Consider the following 22847-nt stretch of genomic DNA (forward strand, 5'->3'; position numbering starts at 1 on the left):
TTGGAGTATTTGTAGTAGTATAAATAGTAGTAGTATATATTCTTATTAGCAGTGCTACTAGTACAGGGTCGTAACTTGGATTTTAGAAATATTAAGGTCCGGAGTACAAGTCCTGATCACACATTTCTCTATACCGAAAAAAATGACCAGACACCAAAAATAAAGTATTATGTACAATTTAAAAAAAATGTTGTATCATATATTTAACTAACTTTACAGATACATATTCTGTAAATTTTATTTCTCTCCGGATCTAAATGCTGTCTTAAAGAATTCCTCAAAATAAAATGTTGGTATTGTTTTCTTCTTATTAGTTATTATTATTATTTCAGTTGTAGGGTGTAACTCCCCCCAGGTTGTTAAAGCACTATAATACTGAGGACACAACCTCTGGGTATTGGCAGGTAGCCACAGCCTTGGCTGTAAGAGCAGTAGTACTTGTCGCTGTAGAACTAGTCTTATCATTATAATCATTGTATTAGTAGTAGTGGTGGCTAGAATATATTTTTGTCATTTTTAAATAAGACCAGAATGAATCCTTACACAATCCTGCCAAAAAAACAAGATGTGGTGGCTTACACACACAGAAGTTTGTACTTTGTTGTCTATACTCATGCTCAGGGAAAACATCTACAAATCCTCCTCCAGTCCTCTTTTAGCAGGAGAAGAGTCCTGTGCCAGAGTGTCTTAGTACTTGTTTTTAGCATTTAGTCCATATTAACAAGCTGAGTGTTGTTAACATAATATGCTAGTATGGAGCAAAATGTCATGTTACATTTTGATTTACAGATGGACAGGGATTTATCTCTACTTCACTGAGCTATAGATACCCTGTTCACAGAACCCTTAGGAAAAAGCTGTGACATTAACAGCAAGATTTCAAGGCACTACAACACAATCATTATGTTCCTTCACAGCACACTTTGTCCTTGTAATTCTGCAGCGGAAGCACAAACTAGCTTTTTTTTTTTTTTTTTTGTCTGCTCATACCATAAAGCAAACACTGACGTGTTATCATATAGCCTTTGTGCTTCTACTCCCAAACTAAGGTATCTGAGAGCGGGATAGGTCCCTCTCTTTGGACCTCATTAAAGTGAAATAGTGGTTTCCGAGGAGTCATGAATGGGTCACCAGGAGAACTGACACGGCACGGAATGAGGGGAGGGGCTTAAACTTGAGCCACACCGCCGCCTGCTGGTATGAAAGAGTAAAAACCAACCTCCCATGTTGGGAGTCAGAGAGGAGCACAGACCAGATCACAGAGCCTTTATCTTGAGATTTCACAATGATGAATTCTGAAAAATGAAGCAATGATAACACAAATACAGTAGACGTTTGCTAAGTCAGAGAAATAGAGCATAACTTCCATAGCTTTTTTTGGCATTGTGTTGGATTTCATGGCACTGTGTAGGTGCACTCTAATTTAAAAAACACAAGATGATACTAGGTTTTTACAGATTTTAAGATATTGGTATAACTAGAGAATTTAAATTTGTCCTAGAGCATGGGAGGTCAAATACTCTGTCTGGTCTGATGGGCAGGGTGTTGTCTGTAAATATCGAACTGTGTTGTGGTGGAGCAAAGATCACAATTCACAATTAGAACAAGTTTCCATCATGTCTGGAGGAGGACTCCATTATATTGTATTGTACCATCTTAATCACACGCAAGACCATGTGATTACTTGCCGTCATGGCACGATATGAGCTGTCTCTACCTATGATACAGATGTAAAATTAAGAAGCATAAAAAGCTTTCCCCCAAAATCAAAAGTTCAGTCACAATCTGGGTTGTTTCTCAAATACCATTTTATTTTCTCTATCCATGTTAGAATTACTATATCAATATTGTTATTACATATAAGTTCCTTCTGTATTGAAATATGCTATACAAAATTAATCTAATCAAATCAGAGATGGCATTAATCAAGGTGACCAGTACAAAGGTCATCCGAAAAGCCAAAATGATGGCCTACCTTGGTCTACAATAGTTGTCATATGAAGAGTTAGAGAAGAACGACAGTTGAGAGATGATGACATTGAGAATTTGTGAAAGCAAAAGTAAAAATGACAACATGTCCAGTACAAATACTATTTACAGAGTGAAAACAAAAGCATAACCTTGTTTATAAGACAAATGAGCTGTGAAAAAAAAGTAGTTTTCATAACAAACCATCGCCTGACCAACAACAGTTACCAATCCTGATCTGGATCTTGGTCAGTCTGACAAACGTCAAGCTGTCTTTGCTTCCTCTCAACCTGTAAGTAATCAGACCTGAAGGTTTACAGTAGCACCCATTGGCTTATTGGTTAATTGTCATATAACAGTATGTAAGTATTTGAACCCTTTTTTTTTTAAAAACACAGACTCAAGTGTAATACAGGTATTAAAAAATACCCATAAGAAAGCAATCCGTTGAGATTTCCTAAATAGTTCTGTGTTTGTTATACAGGCCAAATACGTAAGAGAAACAAGCCTTCTGTGGCATGCAGTAGCACATTTGCTTTTCAGGGCACTGACAGTGCCTTAATGGAGTCATCAGCTGGCTAATGCTTTGCTTGGCCTCACTCAGCATTAAAGGGCAAATCAACAGACAACAATGGCTCCAGAAATACCATGCAGACAGAAAGATAAAAGTTAAGACAGAAACAAAAGCAAAACATTCTGTCCATGATGGAGGCCTTTAATGCTGAGCCACTTACACTGACAAAACCCACATTGTGTGTGAGTAACCAAGGTTGGAGTCCATTCATTTTCAGCTCAATTGTACTGAAGTAAAAGCTTCTCAATAACTTATAATACAACACTCTTTTTTTTTTTTGGACTGAAAATGAATCAACACCAGCTGTGTTAGTAACGTTTACCGCTCAGTCCTGATTGGCATTAGTGGTATGAGTCTTGATCAGAGCACAGGCTGTTAGCTGCTGTCACAGTAGTTAAATCTTTATCATATAAAAAGACACATCTAGAAAGATCTGATTCTGGTACATAAGTGAGATCTGTAATAGTAAATTCATACATTATTTAATTTGATATCATCAGTCCCAAAGACAGGAAAAAAACGGAGACACTGGGCTTCTTCAGAGTTACTATATCAAGGCGAATACTTATTTCCACAGAGGGGTCGGATATGTTGTCCACAAAATGGTCCAGTATTTCATTTTTCTGAAAACAGAGTTAATCAACTAGAACGCAGTGATACTGATCTCACAGCAACAATACTTTAATACTCAGATGTAGGAACTGTGGAAACATTTGTTTTTAAAAAGACAACGTGGGGAAATAACCCAGACTTTATTGGTCAATGATATCCAGCCTCAGCCGTTTAATTGGCTACGTGAGCTGCTGACTGAGCGCCATCTGGCATCATGTTCTCGTAGTAGATTGTAACCTCAAAAGTGTACCATTATAAGACTAAACAAAGAAGTAGAGACTGAATACAGCTAACAGAGCTTTCCAGATGTTTCTAGATGTTATTTGTACAGCATACACTTCTTTGTGTATCTGAGTCTCTGCAATATATTATACTAAACATTTGGCAACACTGGCACAGCTAGGTAATATGTCAGTTTGTCTTGTACTGTTCTTCAGTGACAGCTGATACGTGCAAATATCATGTATAATATAAAAAAATATAATAAACATTAATCCAAAAGAAAAAAAAAAAAAATCATGGTGACTGCAGTGTGTAGGACCAAACCCGACCGCATAGTCAGATGGAGTTCAGTTGGATTAGTGAGAGTCAGGTCCAGTTCTGGTCCGGTCCAGTCCAGCTCGTGGCTCGAGCCTCAGGAGTTGACCAGAGGTCTCATTAAGAACTGTGGACCGTGTCCTTCTCAAAAGGCAGCAAAAATGTGACACACACACACTCACACACTCACAAACTCGCACATATTTTTGCATATACACATGGTATGTTGTCTGTGCACGTCTACTTCCTCTTTCATTCACACACTTTCACGATGTGCAATTTTCAACATGATAAAAAGGAAATCTAAAAGGAAAATAAAAGAAACGATGAGTAGTTGTAAGTTCACAGCTGCAGCATGTGGCGTGGACGGTGCTGACAGGGCCTGGGACCCGGGCCCGGGAGAACTGGAGCTCCAAGGGGGAGAGGTGCTCGATGATGAGAGAAGTCAGCCACCATAGAGTCAGTACTACACAGACAAAAACCACTTTCTACCTGCATTACTTCACAAAAAAGGAAAAAAAACAAATTGTACCCCATCATCCAACCTCCAACCTTTCCTGGTAAATACTGCTTTCTTCTCTTCTTCCCTCTCCACCCTTAACTCCAGCTCCTTTACAAGTTGACTAGCTCGTGTGCAACAAACTGTTTGAGTCTCTCCAAGTACTGTCCGTAGAGCTCCACGTCGTTGTGTCCGGCCCCCTCCACCCAGAGCGGCTCCACCGGGCGCTGACAACGTTCATACAACGCCAGGCCATGGGAGAAGTCGATGACCTCGTCCTCCGTACCATGGATCACCAAAACCGGCGACGTTACCTTAGAAATCTTGTCGATGCTTTGAAGGGAGAAAATAAGGAAAGAGGGAGTTAGGTAGGGATGTCAAAATACAGAAAAAGTGAGACCTGGGCTGAGCTATACTAATCATAAAGAATTAAACAATAAATGTTAAAAATCTACCAAGAAAGAGAAATAGAGCAGAGCTAGTTTGCTGACTGCCCACCAGGGGGAGCTATTATGAATATTTTTAACTGATGTGACAGTTCCTGAAATTATTTGACATATTTAAATGTATAACTCCGCAATGTCAGCAATGTCTGTGTGTGTGTGTGTGTGTGTGTGTGTGTGTTTTCCCTGATTCATTCATACATTGGCTTTTATTTAAATGCATCCATACGCTTGTTAATTGAATATCTGCGGCAGGAGGCTGTGAGCTTTTCGGTGGACGTCATCTGTCCACAGAGTGCACTCACTTTGGGAAGGCGTCAAAGCAGTAGGTCTTCTTGGTGTCAGGGAAGGCCACTCTCATGCCAGAGGTCAGTGGGGAGTGGAGGATGACTGCAGCACTCTCATAGCGAGATGCCAGGTCCACAGAGGGCACGGTGCCAATGCTCTGGCCGTACACAATCACGCTCTCTGGCCGGATGCCATATCTGAGAGAAAGACACAGAATATTTGAATATCACGCTTTTGCTGATCATGAACGGAATATTTACACAACTAGTAGCCAGACATATTCGGGTAGAGGCTGGCAGGAGTCCAGTTGGGCCTTTTGTTAATTATAAAAAGCAGCTTGGCTGGCAAAAGAGAAAAAGCAAATACTGTACTTTGGAATCCAAGTTGATTTTCTTAAAATGCTTTTCATAGGAAAAGGGAAACTTGTTGTAACCACAATTCTCCAGGTAAATCCTGCCTTTCATCCATCACATTGTAAATGTGCTCACACTGCCAATTAGCCTCCCATCGCTCTCTTATTTGTCCCACATGCTGCTCCATAAGCAAACACACACCTGTGTGCGAACTGAGACTTACTCACACTCTATTACCAGCTGAAACGTCATGCCACAGTGACTCAGTGATTACAGGCCCTCCTAAAACAAGCACACAAGGATGCGATAGAGCTAAGGTTCAGTGGCTTTCTGCTGCTTTTCACAGCAGCTGAACACAGACAACCACCACTGAAGTCATGTGATTCGGAAGGGAGGAGGGGGAACGAGCAGAAAGAGAGAAAACGAGACACTGATACTGGGTCGAGGGTGAGGGAGAAACAGAGAGAGAAAGGGGAAAAAAAGGGAAGAGAAGACATTCCTTAGCTGATTACGGGGAACGTGACCCACTCTAGCAAGCAAGCAAGCAAGCAGTCAGCTGACGACCTGAAACCTAGTCTGAGCACACTGCATCACTGTCTCTACCACTGCACTGCTGGATAGTGCATAATAAACAGCCACAACCAGCCTGACTAAATCTCTACTCTACTATTAAAATTAGCAACACTAACATTACAGGCTTAAAGTTCCTGCCTCTGCCATCGGACTCCTGTAATACACAGTGATGAACAATACATGAACTCCAAAGTCTGACACCACTCTACACAGCTGTAATGGATTATTATAATTAGGAACTCCACACACACACGCGCGCACACACACAAGTCTAAGACAACCTTCACAAGCGAACAGTCTGCAGGCCTGTAGGCCTTCTGCTACAAAGAGCAGCAGACTTCAGTGCAGACACATCCACTTCAGACTGAACATGGAAATGTACACACAGTGACAGCCTAGTTTGTAGACAGTCCTTGGCAGGAATATAGGATCTGTTTACCGTTGGTGTGTCAGCTGGCCTTAACCGAGTATAAATAGTGGCGAAAATACAGGCACGGCGTGGGAAACTGACTGCAGAGCGTTGGGCGCTGGGCTGTTCACAGCACCATTACCTGTTAACTTCAAAAGTCAAAGATTGTTGTGGACAGTTGTCACCTTCACTGAACAGATCAGCGTAGCCCTCATGAAGCCCTTTATCTGCTGTTACCTTTTATTAGCGGTTGTTGCTCTTAGCATTTATCTCCTTCTGTTTATGCTTATCTAGCTGTTGTGTTCTTCACCATATCAGGCCATTAAAGCCTGGCCAATCCTAAGACACATTAACACTCACCACGTGGACGTCACAACAACGCTATAATAAAGCTTATGTAATGTCCATATAGAGAGAGAGAGTAAATTGAAACTATTTGACAGCTTAGTCATCAGGTAAAAGGATGCTGGATGTTAAGTACAGGAAGCCTGTCCCAAAAACTAACTTGGCATGTAAGCACAAATAGGAGTGTAGGAACAAAAATAAAACAAAAATTTGCTTGCATTTGCTTGAACCTGTGAACTTCTACTTCCAACAAGGTCACTCTAACCGCTATCCCACCCTGCTGTCTTGGCACTGTTAGATGGACTGCTGTGGCTTTTCCTCACACATTCAGGATTGTCCTCCTCACACAGAGGAGGACAATTGCAGTGCAGATCTGCAGCTGCACTCTTGTTTGAAAATGGCCCTATGACAGCCTTTAACCAGCCCAGCTCCACACAAGACGCAACCCCCCCTGGACCGGCTATCACTAGTCTACAATTTCCTCCATTGCATTTCAGCTTGAATAGACCTCAACAAGCCATAGCCAGCCGTGCTCCATGGTTACACCCCTCCCCCAAACCTTCATCAATTTAGACTCCTGACACAAATCCAATCTATTATGCATCACATCCTCCCTTCGTTCCCCTATTCTGTCTCTCGCTCCCTTGTGGCTGCCCACCTCCTGCTCCCTGAAGACCAAAAATATTCGCATCCCATAGCAGTCACTATGACTAATAGATATTTTAGGATATCCTGAACATATGTACAGGCATGTTTAACAGATTACAGTACCATCTGCACTACAGCAGGGGGATCCTTCACTGAAGTGCTCCAATACACCTTTTAACTCATTTCCTTCATTGAATACTTGCCTTTTGAGATATGTTGTGAAAGTAAGGAAATGTTACGATCGCTCTTTGTGGTTCAATGCTCACACACATTTCAAAAAGTCATTATGAGTTAATTAAATATTAAGATGTGAGGACATTAACTACATAACAAACAGGCACCCTGTTCCTGTTGTGTCATAGAGTGCAGTCAGGTGAGTGATCGCGCCCCACCCAACTGACTGAACAGACACAGCAGCCTTTGTCTGCAGGCATCATCATGCCAACCGCCACTGATATTTCAAGTAAAGAAAAGTAAACATTCATATACATGGTGGCTTGCCTCCCTGCGTGTCCGTGCCTGTGAGAATTTCTCTCCACTACTGAACATCTGAGAAGACAGATGGCGTTTTGATTTGGATCAATCAGAGGATTGACCAGGAAGTGACCATTTTTTTTCCTTCCCTATTTGTTTTTTATTGGCCACAGTGTGGGAAGACCTCGGACTAAAAGCTCATTGGAAATCGGTTGCTAGGCTACTGTTCAATATTAGACTAGCAGGATTGACTGCTGGCCCGCCTCCATCTTGGAGGGAAAAAAAAAAAAGATACAGAGCCATTCAGAAGAGGAAAACAAACACACGCACATACACACACACACACATGTACGCACACACAAACGGTAACCGAGAGGAAGTGGGCAAACAGCTTGCATCAACTTGGTTACTCTTTAGTCAATAAACTGCGCCTTCTTCTCATGGTGGATTTCTTCCAATGTGGTGCAACAAATAGCAGATGTGACACAGTCTCCTGTTAGCATGTGTAATACTTTGTATGATAAAGGGAGCCCGTGTGTGAGTGTGTAAACCTGCTGACTCACAGAACAAGTGAATCATCTGACCACCCCCCCCCCCCCCCACTCAGGTGAAGGGAGTGCCTCATCCACCGTGGCTGAACAAGAGAACACAGGAGAGGTGTGCGTCTGTGTGCTTGGCTGAGCAGTTTTGGTTAGATTGTTAACGAAGTGACAGGTGGCCACCCTCTGTCATATGACCGTGGAGCACAGCGAAGGCAGCCTACACCAGTGTGTCAACACTCAGGAGGAGGTGAATTTGCTGACTGCCGAATCATAAAAGGAAAAAGACTGGTTGACACAGAAAACCATAACAGGAGCAGAAGTAGTTAAGATCTAGTGTGTTCAAAATGTTAAATAATCAGGGGAAAAAAAAAAAAAAAAAAAGACACCGACAGTACAACAGAGCACAGAGAGCAAGAGAGAGATATGAGAGCCGCTCTCATCTTCAGGCTGTGCGTCTGATCTAACATGAGAGACATGCACGAGGGATGCAAGCAGCCGACTTAATGTGAGGCCATGCAGAGAGGCCTTTTGATGTGATAAACACAATCTAGTTGATTCATGTTCAGCAGGGTCAAAAGGCTGGGTTGTGCCCTCTTTCTATCACAAAGGCAGTCAATTATGAATCTGGCACAGCCCTCAAACCATCAGACACTGACAGCTCAGTCAAAAAGGCAGAAAATATATGATAATATATCGTACTAGAGACCTTATTTACACTGGGCTTTGAAGCTTCTCCACTAAAAGTTTTTGTACATACAGTGGAAAAGCATGAAAGGCCAAAATTATTCATAAAATTGTGCACAAGACTTCCATCGCATTTTTTCTTTAAAAAAAAAAAAAAAAAAAAAACGTTCTTAACTTATAATTTTTTGTGCCCATGTATGAGCCTTGAAGTCCCACATTTGAATTCGAGCGATTAGCTTCAAAGTTGCAGCACCGGATCAGTGCGAACCTGAAGTGCTTGTTGAGCTGATATAATGTCAGGGGTTTGGAGGCCTTAGCAGAGTGTTACCAACCAAAAACGTTTGGTGCGTGGCAACATAAGCTGTCAGCGCTGACAATTCTGACAGCGGGTCCATTAACATAATATATACTGCGACTGGAGAGACAGCAGAGCTCACCCAGACGGAGAGAGTGAGATGCTGACATGGCAATAAATGAAGAAGACATTGCTGTCAGTGATCGAGGTATCCAAACCACAAATTCTAAATTGTTGCTTGTCATTTGGAAAAAAAAAAAGTATGCAAAATGGTTTTGGGGAATTAAACTATGATCTTATATCAATTTGATCTTCCAATTCCTTACAAGTGTCCATTTTTTGAGTGTTCATGAAGACCCAAATGAACACAGGATTTCTTTGAAAGGTAAAATCTAAGTCAAGCCTTTTCTTACACATACAAACGAGGAGATCACCATACGCCGTGGTAAAGACAGACACTGTAGCAAGAGTAGAATAAGGATCCCAAAAAGAAACGTCATGACAAGTTGTCATTCAGACTTGCAACGTGGCTTTTGAGTGTTATAATGTGCCTTGCTAAGACTTTATTATTGTGTAAGGAGACAAAACAGGCCAGCATAGGTTTTATGAAAGAAATAATGGAAATAATAGAAATAATTCTTCTGTTTTGGTTTAATGTTTGCTTTGCTTTTGACACAGATGAGAAAACCAACCAAAATGAATACGACTCAGTGTCCTGCATCTCTTCTCTGTGGCAAACAATATCAAAGTGTAACATCCACAAACGTCTCCCCCATCACAAAGAAAATGACTTCAGTCAGAAGAACAACAAACAAAAGCTACATTTTTAAATCTTTGCCTTAGTATCACATGACCTGGTCCTGTGAGGTACAGAGACCTTAACCTTTAATTGTGACTGTGTGAATCTCTGCTGACACGCGAACATAATTACAACTGTGCAAATGCTTAACAAAGCAGTGCTCAGAAAGAACAGCAAGCACTCACACATGTAACTGTGTTCAACTCGTCTCTACTGTGAAAGCCAGAGGGAACTCAGTGTAACTGTGCTGCGTGACTTTTAGCCATGGGACTACAAGCCACAGGACATACAGCATGCCAGAAAGCTGTGACGTCTTATATCATTTTTATTTCCTTGTTCCTGTAATCCTCTTATTTGATTTTAAAGAGGATTCTTCCCTGATTAACCCACAAATCCACGATAGAGTATACAATTTATGTACAACTGATTAATATCATGTACAGAATCCATTACCTTTTTACAGACATTTCAAACCCTGAGCCTTCACTCACACCAGCAGGCAAATGGGCACTCCATCTGATCAAAGTACAAAAGTTTAGCTGGCCTTGGCAAATTAAGTAGAGCCATTATGGATAAGGACTGACATCCTAGTGCAGTTATTCAAATCCAAATCCAGCTTATTCAGACAATCAGCTACTATTTTGGTGACCAGAGTCTCGAGGGATCACATGCAGGATGCTCTGTGCATCCTGCTGTAACAAAATTAATCAAAAATAATAGATATTATTGAAGCATACCATTACAGTTACAGTTTGAATTAATTTGCTTCACCACTGGAAACGAGATCATTGAGACCATAGACAGGGACAGTTATCAGTATAAAATAAAATATCTACAGACAGTGAATACACAGCCCAGGTCCCACAGTGAGTAGAAGATAGATGAGGAAGATAGGTCAGACCATGCAAATTTTTTTATCTAAACTATATAACTAAGCTTACATAATAAGAGCAGCCTACAGTTAAGGCTTGCATTCATGTCAAGAATTGCTGTTACCACATTCTGCGCCCCACACACAAATCGCCAAGAACAGTTTGATAAAGCATCTGTTTTTTCTCTGTTCAGATTAAACGAAATTTCTAAGCTAATTTCTGCAGTGGTTACAACTATGAGTGGGAGCCAGTGATTCCTTAGTGTATCAATAAAGATAAGTAAGCTGGAAAAGAAGAAGACAGGAACCAGACACAAAAAAAGAGCAGAACAACACAGGAGCTGTACTGCTTTCTCTTTTAAGCAGTCTGGTGCTGTGTATAGAAAGAAAGAGGAAGGAGAGTGTGTTTCAGATTGCCAAGAAGCCTTTCTTATAACTCCTATGTTTCATAATGTCTTTCTTATACTTTCTCACCACTCTCAAAACTCTGTGTGGCCTTCCTGGAAATGAAACGATGCTAAACCGAAAACACCAGTGGCCGAAAGGTTTCAACATTAGAATTTGTTTCTGCATATACACACACAAACACAAACACACACACACAGTGTCTGGCCACCCGACAAGCAGGTTCTTCTTCTCAGCAGTGGCCCATTTCCTGTGTGCAGAACTTTATGATCAAGGGTTTCCTGTTTAACTTGCCAGCTTCCTTATTTGAAAGGTTCTAATTTACAGAAGACCACTCAGTATAATATATGGAGCTCTAGATGGTGTAAAATTCACAGCAAAAAGTCAGTAGCTACAGAACAGTAGCATTTACCTCTACCGGTGTTTTCCATCAGCACTTTGAAATCTCTGCAGTGCCAACACCTTCGTTTACCACAGAAAGATCATACACCCACATCAGCATTGACAGAAGAGGAGCACTCCACATCAGAAGCCTAGGTTTTCTCTTTGTGGTTGATTTACACTGCTCTGGCTCTCTTCTTCCAGCCTTTTCCTGATCAAACGTTCCCCCTCTCCTCTCTTAGTCATTTGTTTGTCTTCCAACAGGAAGTATACAGAAACAACTGACTGGCCTACTGGATGAACTTTTATTTCTCCCTCGTCCACATAAACAAAAATTATTTTCACTCACAGCCTCACACACTACACACTACACACACTACACACACTACACACTACACACACACACACACACACACACACACACACACACACACACACACACACACAGATAAACACTGTACAGTCCTCTTCCACATCCTGCTCTTGATCAGAACAGGTGTGTGGCTATAGCATGTCTCGAATGCACGTGTGCAGGGCTGCAACTAGTTGTTTGTTTCACTACTGATTAATCTGTCAACTCTTTCCCCTACAGAATGTATACGTATAATATACTATGAATGAATTGCTTGCTTTGCCAAATCAATAGTCCAAATCCCAACGATACTTCATTTACCTTAATATAAAAATATGTGAGAAGTTGGAAATGTTTGCTTAAGAATTGACTCAAACAGTCAAACAAACTGATAATCTGCTGAACTGATAATCAGAATAGCTCCCAATTCATTTCCCGTTGCTCGACAAATCAATTGCTCAACTAACGGTCACAGCTCTACACATGTGTATGTACTGAATGTTTGTGGACCACCAATACAGAGGCTCCCTTGGTGATCCAACCCCAAAGACGAGTATAAGAGGAGTATCAGGTCTATATCAAGAGGACAAAAGGAGGAGATGACGAGAGGTTGGAAGACAATGAGCAGAGGTTCTTAAACAGGGATGGAAGGAAGTGAAGGACATGGGGTTAGACAAACTGAGTAACACTGCTTACATGTAGAAAGGACTTAAACTTAGGAAGGGACTGAAGCTGAGAAAACTTATTTAGAAAATTAAGAAACCAAGATTAGGAAATTACGATAATTTATTTCTCTGCAATGATATTGATTAAGGCAGGCATCATCAACAAGAAGAAATGGATAAGTTTTATCATCTGGAAAATCTGAGATAGTAAGATATATCTATATCTATATATACATAGAGAGAGAGAGAGAGAGAGAGAGAGAGAGAGAGAGAGAGAGAGAGAGAGAGAGAGAGAGAGATCTCTCTCACATACTTCCAATCAGTAGAAGTCAAATATTGGCTCATAAACATGAGTAAGACTGCAGAGCGAAAAGATGCAGCAGAGCACCCACTCACACCTACATATGGCTGGCCAGCATAATCATAGAAACCACGCTCCTTATTATTGCCTACAAGAACATCATGTCATCTCTACTAAACTTCCACTCCTCGCCATCTCCACCCATGGATTTATCAGGTTCAATCTAACCATCCCTCCACCCAGCTCCCTCTGTCCCTGTGATTCTCCCAATCAGTCTACATCAGCCTGGTTTCCTCTGATTTTGTTTTAAATAGGCTTTAATTTCAGTGGTGCCTGTTTAACTTAGAACCTTGTGGAACTCCCTCATAGCTGCTGACATTCACAGCCTAAGAAAACCAAGAATGGTTCTTGTTGTTGTTGTTGGCATTCACAACATTTTTTCCCACTACCGATGCAAAGCTGTCTATGAAATGACACGAACAGAGGTTCTGCTATTTATACGGTTCTTTCCTCACTGTTCTGACTGGTTAATCTGTGACTTGCAATATGCAGAAGAAAAATAAGAAGAACTATTCAGCACAGAACTATTATCATCAGGAAGGTTTAATCTCTTCTTTTTGTTCTGCTACTTCCTTTTCCCCTTAAGATCTGAGCTGTGGCACCATTTCCTGCAACCAAGTTAAAACCTGAAGCCTCATCTACATCGCCGTTTAGCTTTGTTTTACTCCCAACTACGGATGCTGTCACTAATTAACATGTTCTGAGTGCCTGGCACGTAGGAGCCACACTTGTGATGCTTGCATCTCCACTTCTAAATAAATCAATTACAAGGTCTGTGTGCTATTCAGTTACTCTAATATCACTGCATTCATCACTACAAATCAATAACTCCATCCTCCCCCGCATCCATCTCCCCTCTGTCCATCAGCATCTCTCCTTACCTTGACCGGAGTGCCTGCCAGGCGGCGTCTACGTCAGCATACAGGTTCTTCTCTGAGGGTTTCCCAGAACTGGCGCCGTAACCTGAGTAGTCGTATGAGAAGACGTTGCAGTTGATCCGTGAGCCCAGGCCAATGTAGAAGCTGCTCATCTGGCCCAAGTCCACTGCATTTCCGTGGGAGAATAATAGCGTGTAACGGGCGCTGGGTGAGCAGCGGACAAACATGCAGGCAATGCGGTTCCCTCTTGAGGTGCGTGTCATGAAACACTCGATGGCGTCCTTCTCCCGGGCCGAGTACTGCCAGTCGGCCCGCTCGGAGAGGTGCAGCGTCCAGCGGCTGCCGCTCTCATCACACATGAGGCTGTAGGTGGGCTCTGGGGGCAGGAAGGCCAGCTTAGAGGCGATCTTACTAGGGCACGGTGGACAGCAGAACAGGCAGCATAGCTCGCTGAGGGATAAGTGATTCATCCTCAAAACACTGTGACAGGGAAAGTGAATAGTTAGAACAGGAACAAATACATTTTGTCAGCAGATTAAATGTAAGAATGGTATTTGAGAACTATGAATGAGAGAGACAACAGATATAATCACTTAAAACAGGAGCATCTGAGCTGCCTCAAACAACTGAGACACTAATTTGTCACTGCATCCCCTGCAGACTGATCACAAGGAAAACACCACAAGAGCAAATTCGTGCCATACAGCTCTTGAATGATATTCTCTCAGAGAATATAAACGCTTGTCTTTGTTAAAGGGAAGAGCAGGGGGTTTCCAGGACTGGGGGCTAAAGCCAGACTGCTGTCCTTTTCTGTCTTTCCCCCCTAAATACACTATCAATTCCGCTCTCCAGAACACATAGCTCTCTTCAGCCAGGGTTATTTAAAAAAAAAAAAAAAAAAAAGATATAGCCCTGACCCTGATTGAGTGTTTGCTCTCTGCCTTGAGGCTCCACAACCACTCAGACAGTATTGACTTAAAAGGCTTTTTTGTTTCACCCTGCACCTGGACCTCCACCTTAGGCTACCTCTTAGATATTCCAGGTGCTTTTGAATAGCAGTAGCCACCACTGGAGATGTCAGCAGAGCTCGTTTCGGTGACACTAAAGCTGGTTGGTCAAGATGACACCCAGTTTTCCAGGAATGGCTAGTATGTTTGTGAAGTCATTTTCAAATTTATCTTCGGTGGTTGCTTTGTAATTTGACTCCCTTTAACCACACAAGCTGTTTTGAATGGGGAGAAATGGATCTTAACGACAGCTTATGACAGTGTGTGGAGAACTGAATTTCCAATGAAGGTACAAGAAGAAAGACATTCAATCCTGCCATTACAACCTTGCAATTACATCCAGTCTATACAAATATGAAAGTATCACTTTGATAGAAAACACTTTTTCCATTTTTTCTGACAAAACTCCTAAAGCACCGGTAAGTTTAACTGCAACATTCAATTTCATATCTTCCAATAGGGTCTTAATTAGATTGAGGTCTGGACTTAGTCACTCTATGACATTACCATTGTCTGAAATCATTGGTGTGCAGGTTTGGTGAAAGCTATTTTCCCCAGGATATACCAGCACAATGCTTCTTTCTGCCTTTTAGCCTCTATAAGATTTTCAGGTCCCTCTGCTGAAAGGCATCCAATAGCATAATGTGGCCACTATAACTGATGCTGATGTGGAATGTTTGGCTTATACGAGAAAACTCAATTTTGTTATCAGTAGTTGGAACCTTCTTCCACTTCATTTTAGCTCTTTCTCCTACTCCTGTACAGCTAATGAATGAGGAAGAACTCAGACAACAGTTCTTGCCTGTCTTCCATCCCATTCATAGACCTCTGGCAACTTTGAAAGAGCTACAGATTTGGCATAGCCTTCTTGGTGGACTCCACCACCAGGATTCTTCTTGTATGCTAAATTGGATTTAAATTTTTTTTAAACTGTGCATACTCTGGCTAACCAGCAGATGAACTTTACAGATACTGGTGCATTAAACCTAAAAACCACTTGTGGGACCTTGATTACACACAGGTGACTTCAATTCAACTTAATTACCTGTGTGCCATTCAAATGAATAACTGGCTCTACCAGAGGTAATTTAGGGTGAACACTTTTTATAGCCGCCTGTAATCTATGAGTGCTACTTCTGCAAGATGCTGTGACATCCCAGAGGAGCAAAACACACCGTGGACGCTATTTGCTTCCCATTTAGCCCCAAAATAGTCCATAATCCCATAGTCAGGGAGACAGAATGGAGCCCCGCAGCGATTTACTGTAAAATGGTGGTGGAGGCAGCAATGTGTTCAGCGAGATTACCATTTCTAGGCTGGTTTGTGGAGGTTTAATTTCCAGAGGCTAGACGCAATTTATTGCCAAGTGCGATGGGCCAATTAGCCAGAAACACCAGACATTCAGGCGTGCGTGTCTTTCTTCTTCAAACTGAAAGCAGAAGATGATCACAACATTACCTGAACGGCGGCACGACACTTGTTTCGTTTTAGGGTTTTTTTTTTTTTCTTCCTTTCTATTTCGAGGTGACAGTGCTGGCCAACGTCGTCGTAGTCAGGTGTTATCTTCGCACCAAGTCAACTAACTTATCTTCTTCTCGACGCCAGGAGATTGACGAGGTTATCCTCGGCCAGATTATCCTCTGTTCTGTGTCCTATTTGTTAGCGATGTCACTTTGAGTGTGGATATCCCTCCTGGCACCACAGCTGTGAGTTACTATGAGCTAGCAGCGTTTCGTCCTCCAGTCCGCACAGGATCCCCAAACTGTCGTTTCTTTTTCCTCCGCTCGGTTTTCTCAGCATATGGTCCTGAATGATAAAGAGGTCGGTTCATTCAAAACGTCCAGGTCTAAAAGGCTCAACAGCGACATGGGTATATTCGATAAGGGTCAAATTTTAACTAAATTCTTGTCACACGTCCGTGGTGGTTTGCCATTCAGTTCACAACGGGATCACTCAGCTCCGAAACATCACCGCTTTAGTTGAGTAAATCACTCTTGCTTGTTCTCTTGGCTTGCGAATAGGGGCGGTGGTTGGCAGTTTCATGGTCCAATAGAATAGAGGTTGCTGAAAAAAATTCCACCAATGGCACAACGTATTGATGTTTATGGGCGTGCTTTGTTGACGCCGCAGAGTGGTGACCTAATGTGTTGATTGACGTCTATGATAACCAATAGTAGATTACTATTGCGAGGCATAGCCGAATCAGCATTGACCAAGGTGCTTCTAACGTCCCAGCAGGTGACGTCATTGACCTGTAAATATTTTGTTTTTTTTAAAGTGTTCTTAAATACAAACAGAGGCTTTGGATTGTTTACCTCTACACAAACAAGTCTTTGTCTTGGTTTATTTTATTTTATTTTATTTTATTTTATTTTTTTTATTTTAGAGAAAGTGGATGGTTCGTGGTTTGACCTCAATGACGTTTCACGACGTGCCCGTACGTCTTCCGGGTTAGTTCTTTCTCGTTGGCATGGTTGTTGGATGTGTAAACCCACAGAACATGTGTAATTAAAAATTGGAAAACAAGATGAGTTCTCAGAAAGGTAATGTATCTCGGTCGCGGGGCCAGAAGCATCAAAACACCACTGCCTACAAAAATGACAAGTACGGAGCGACGGCACAAGTGAAGGTGTGTGAACTTTTACGGTTTATTGTTCAAGCAATAACTATAACTTTTCGACCTTTATCATCATTATTGTCAGTGGTAATGCATTTACTTTGCCAAAGCTATGTTACACCATTCTTACTATAACATTTCCACCACTTCTCTGTTTATGTGAAAATGTAGAAGGCGAACTCAAAGATCCACGATGGTCTCTGTCAACACTGTAAGGGTGTTCTTGAGTGGAAAGTCAAATACAACAAATACAAGCCACTAACGCAGCCCCGAAAATGGTGAGTGCACTTGGAGACTGCACACTGATTCTATCTGTATCACTTCAAAGACTGCTCATGACTTCACACATCTGATCTGACTTACTTAGACAAGCAAGTAATAGTGTGTGATCAACATGAACATAGATTCTAATTAAATCTATTAATTAGTGAATTGTTGTTTTTGTTTATCAACTACAACACTTGCAATTTAGAGGTTCACGGCAGCTGAGATGTGCTTCTTTTCCCTTTTTCATATTATTATAAAAGTATCACACAGGAGGATTTTTGGTCAGGCTATATAAGAAATGATTGAGCTCCCAGAAGTTTGACTCCCACAGAGTCAAACTTTGATTAAAATGAGGCACTGGAAATTTAAACAAGACTGACGCTTGTACTAAACCAGGCAACTTAAACCCTCAGGAAAATGCCTGATGTCCTGCATATGTCCACTCGTCTCATGCTTACATGGCAAACCTCTGCTTTGTCGTGACATGCTATTTAAATGTGAAAATTGATGACATTCATATGTTCATGTTTTCTCCTTTCAGCATCAAATGTTCTCAAAAGACTGTGAAGGATGCATATCACATCATTTGTAAGCCCTGCTCTCTTCAGCTAGAGATCTGCTGCAAGTGTGGGAAGAAAGAGGAGATTGTTATACCGTGAGTGGTCCTGTACTGTTAGAGTGTGTGTGTGAATTTTCTGCTAACTACTGAGAAACTACTGTCTATATTTCATGTTGCCAGTTTAACATTTTTCATGCCCACTTTGCAATCAGTGAGTCATAAAGAAGCCATTTAAATCACATACTCACATTGTATATGAACTGAACTTCTGTAAGAAATGTGGTATGAGTGTTCTTCATCTGGATGCAGGATAAAAATTACATTTAATTTTATGATGTTAATCTTTGCATTTTGCGTCAAGCACATGCAGTAAATTCTACTGCAAGACTGCCATCATGTGGAGAGTGAGATACATTACAACTGGTTCTTTAATTAACTCCATTTTCTATACCGCTTGATCCGTTAGGGTCGCGGGGGAGCTGGAACCTATCCCAGCTGACTGTGGGCGAGAGGCGGGGTACACCCTGGGCTGGTCGCCAGTCAATCGCAGGGCTGACACACACAGACAGACAAACACATATTGCACACACTCACACCTAGGGGCAATGTGAAGTAGCCAGTTAACCTAATGTGCATATGTTTGGGATTGTGGGAGGAAGCCGGAGAACCTGGAGAAAACCCACGCTAGCATAGGGAGAACATGCAAACTCCACACAGAAGAGCCCAGACCGGGTTTCGACTTTATTTAACTCACTGACGGCATTTTAGCTTCAGTCTTTACGTCTCTGTTTTATGCCCCTCACACAGAGTGCTTTAATGTAACATTTTGGCATCAGTTTATGCTCAAGTATCATTTTGTGTTTACTTCTTTGGTTGCATTATGACATTCATTTTTCCCCTTGCTCTCACAAGAGTACAAGTAAACAAGACAATATCTGACACTGCCTCATATTGATTTTCTCTCACTGTGAAGGATAAACTCACATCTGGACAAGAAAGAGCCAGAAGAGGACAGTGAACAGACAAAAAAAGGATCTAGACGAGGGAAGAAGGACATGGACAGTGATGATGATTTTGATGATGACGACTTTGGTGACCTTGAAGATGAGGATGATGAAGACTTTGACTGTGACACAGGTCCAAAGAAAACACAGAGCAAGTCTGCTGCACTCCCAGATGTGTCCCGAGTTAATCTTAAAGACTAAACACAGTAAGAGGGTTCTTGTTGTACCACGTGGACGTTTTTAAACTTATGTACCAAACAAGTTTTCTAATCAATGTACAGTATGAGGATTGTGATTTGACCACACTCAGATTAACTGATGCAAATAAACTAATTGCTGCTGGTTTGATATTGAGTTAATGTCAACAGGAGGGGAGGATCTGTCTCTAAATATTGACCCTGTCACACACTCTTGTTTTATATTTATACTCAGTGGCCAGTTTATTACCTACACCCAGCTAAAGCTGATAGGCAAGGCAGCTTTATTTATATGACCTATTACCATCATAGAGGCAATTCAAAGTGCTTTACATAGGCCTAGGGAAGTTTCAATTCAATTCAATTCAATTTTATTTATATAGCGCCTTCCACAATCAAAATTGTCTCAAAGCACTTTACAGAGACCCAGAGCCTGACCCCAGAGCAAGCACTTAAGGCGACGGTGGCAAAGAAAAACTCCTTTTTAAGAAGAAGAAACCTTGAGCGGAACCCGGCTCATATGGGGGACCCTCCTGCTGATGGCCGGGCTGGGTGAAAGGACGAAAAAGGAGGAAGTGGACAATGTTAGAGGGCCAGCATTCAGATTACAGAACAGTTAGTGGATATTGTGTGCTCAGCAGATTACAGTTATGAGAGGAAACAGCACAGAAGCAAAGAGCTGTCATTATTGGTAATTATTTACATTACAATCAGCATAGAATGTTAATCCAAAATGTATCTTAAGCAGAGTGGAAAATTAAGCATAGTAATGTGTTAGAAATGGATAATTGTAGACTATAAACAGCGGTAGGTCGGTGGAGCCAGGACCACAGACAGAGAACATGCAGCTCCGGAGCCAGAGATACCTGCAGAAAGGTACACAGAAAGAGAGACCAGAGAGAAACAAGCACAGGACTACGGGAGAGAGAGGACACAGAGTTAATGACATGTAAACTATAACCAACTAATTATTAGCTTTGTCAAACAAAAAGGGTTTAAGCCTAATTTTGAAATTACATGGGGTGTCTGCCTCCCAAACCCAAACTGGCAGTTGGTTCCACAGGAGAGGGGCCTGATAGCTAAAGGCTCGGCCTCCCATCCTACTTTTAGGGATTCTGAGAACCATAAGCAAACCTGCATTCTGGGAATGAAGCAATCTGTTGGGGTAATATGGTACAATTAGTATTACAACAACATTAAGAAAATAACAACAAAATAAAGGCAAAATGACCCCACCCAGACATCTTATTGATCCCCTCTAAATAAATACAACCACAACATATATAATTGATTTTCCTCTGGGTAGCTTTAGCTAATACATTTCAAATTCATAATGCTTTATGAGTGCACAATTAATGCAAAGTAAGTCAGGCTACCCCCAAAATCTGCCTTACCTCTCATTAAAACTGCCTTAACTCACAAATTGTGTGTAAGGTGGACCAGAACTGCAACAACTTTTCAACTTTCACCAAAATCTGTTTTTAAAAAATGATCACTTTCAACTGCAGTTTTGTTCAAATTTCACAAAAATTGGCACACATCATCTGTAACCTAAACTAATATTGTTTTCTCAACACATTAGATCACCACCGTACCGCTGAGAGATTTTTCTGTAGGGAGTGAGAGCAGTATAATCATAAATCTTTAGGGAAACCCCTACAGAAAAAAAAAAATCTTTTTCTGGAAAGGTTTCTTCATTCTGCATTCTGGTGTGATCTAAAATGAGTGTGTGTTGTCATTTGTCATGTGGGGTTGATGATTTTGAAGGAATGCAGCAATATTTCAAACTGTAGTTCCTCATTGGGATACTTGTGACAAGAACCAGTGCTGATAGAAAGCAACAGCTCTATCAGTGATTTCATACCAACAATAAACCTACAGTCGATTGTCAGTTTACAAGGTAAACCAAGCTAATAGAGTCTAATACACATGCACTGCAATAAATTCTTCCTTCATGAGGATTGTAAGGTTCAATCTTTTGTTTGTGGTGCTGCTATATTATATTGCAGTACACTGAGAGGTGTTTCTAATATTTGATCAATTTATTCATTAAATTAACAGACCACACCCTGATGATCTTCTGATGTTGTCATGTGCTATTGTATATTGCTAAACACTCTGTCCTGGCATTAATGTCTGCAATAATGAGCACCAAGTGTCAAAATCAGGGTTCACCTTATTATACTTTTAACTGATAAGCATGTGAGCTAGGCGTTGAGTGCTTGATTGGACAGGCATATGTTTTATTTGTTTTTTTTTAATATTAACCCCATGAACATTCATCTGAAAGTGAACAAAAAGGACAACACAAAATGGGGAATTAAGGAGAAATGGGTAGTTTTTCATTGTTTAGCTGTGATTCATGGCTAGCACATGAATCACATGATGAAAGTACTCTCATTTTCTAGGTAAAGAAAAAGAAGTTGTTTGTGAAGATATTTTAGCTTCTAAATTGTCTTTTTATTACTCTGTAAATTGGTCTATTGTCACCACACTATTACTGATATGTCCTGTACAGTTGTTACTTTACAATGTTTTTGCTCCATTATTGGCCAGTTACCAAAATTAAACCTTAACACAAACCTTAAAATTTTCTCGCTGTCATGGTACCTGGATATTTTCTCTTTATTTACTGCATTATTACCCTGTTAGTGGCAGTAACCATTTTTTTACAGCTACCTTGTAATTACGAAGATGTAATCTAAAATGCTGCCAAAACATGTTTAATATGAGGAAATTTCTCAAACACCGTGATGACTTATGTTAAACACAAGTAAACTGCACCAACAAAGAGGAACAACAAGTAATCACCTAATGCAACCAACAGGCATATGTCAATATGCTGACTGGCATGTGACCTAAGATGGACCAAATTTATAACAGTGTTTGCAATGTTGAAGTTATTTTGAAATTCAAGTCCACTTTCGGGAAGAAGGACATAACATTGTGTACCCTCTTGTATGTTCGGACACCGACCTGTTGCTGTCACTCTTGAAAGATGAATGGAACATGATGTTCTTTTTCAAGGTATCTATACACATACTGTATATAGCTTTCTCTGTGACCTATAACCCAAAATGCTGTTTTATGGTTTCCAGGAATCAGAACCAAAGCCTACAGGAATTCAAAAAAACTTTTGGGCATACTGAAGATCTTGAACTTGAGTTCACATTCACCATAGTGTACGCCTACTAAGACCTCAAGATATTTACAAAAGATAGTTTAATATTATCAAACTAT

General features: G+C 41.0%; 2 protein-coding genes across 2 annotated transcripts; one reads left to right on the forward strand and one right to left on the reverse strand.

Moving 5' to 3' along the window:
- Window positions 1-1790: 1790 nt before the first annotated feature.
- On the reverse strand, window positions 1791-16973 carry abhd17b (abhydrolase domain containing 17B, depalmitoylase). Its single transcript, XM_041042051.1, has 4 exons — window positions 16422-16973; window positions 13960-14436; window positions 4939-5118; window positions 1791-4523 (listed from the first exon to the last, which is right to left on the reverse strand). The coding sequence occupies exons 2-4, from the start codon at window positions 14424-14426 to the stop codon at window positions 4304-4306; spliced, it is 867 nt and encodes a 288-aa protein (XP_040897985.1). The 5' UTR covers window positions 14427-14436; window positions 16422-16973; the 3' UTR covers window positions 1791-4303.
- Window positions 16974-17401: 428 nt separating this feature from the next.
- On the forward strand, window positions 17402-19752 carry c7h9orf85 (chromosome 7 C9orf85 homolog). Its single transcript, XM_041042052.1, has 4 exons — window positions 17402-17592; window positions 17752-17858; window positions 18389-18502; window positions 19380-19752. Exons 1-4 carry the CDS (start codon window positions 17491-17493, stop codon window positions 19609-19611), a joined length of 555 nt encoding a protein of 184 aa, XP_040897986.1. The 5' UTR covers window positions 17402-17490; the 3' UTR covers window positions 19612-19752.
- Window positions 19753-22847: the final 3095 nt, after the last annotated feature.

This window comes from Toxotes jaculatrix, chromosome 7 (assembly GCF_017976425.1).
Source record: "Toxotes jaculatrix isolate fToxJac2 chromosome 7, fToxJac2.pri, whole genome shotgun sequence".
NCBI lineage: Eukaryota > Metazoa > Chordata > Actinopteri > Toxotidae > Toxotes > Toxotes jaculatrix.

Coding starts and splice junctions, on each gene's coding strand:
- abhd17b (XM_041042051.1), bottom strand. CDS start 14,426: ATGAATCACTTATCCCTCAGCGAGCTATGCTGCCTGTTCTGCTGTCCA. Junction 5,119..13,959: donor TGGCAGGCACTCCGGTCAAG/GTAAGGAGAGAT, acceptor TCTTTCTCTCAG/ATATGGCATCCGGCCAGAGA. Junction 4,524..4,938: donor TGCTTTGACGCCTTCCCAAA/GTGAGTGCACTC, acceptor CTCCCTTCAAAG/CATCGACAAGATTTCTAAGG.
- c7h9orf85 (XM_041042052.1), top strand. CDS start 17,491: ATGAGTTCTCAGAAAGGTAATGTATCTCGGTCGCGGGGCCAGAAGCAT. Junction 17,859..18,388: donor CTAACGCAGCCCCGAAAATG/GTGAGTGCACTT, acceptor TTCTCCTTTCAG/CATCAAATGTTCTCAAAAGA. Junction 18,503..19,379: donor AAAGAGGAGATTGTTATACC/GTGAGTGGTCCT, acceptor CTCACTGTGAAG/GATAAACTCACATCTGGACA.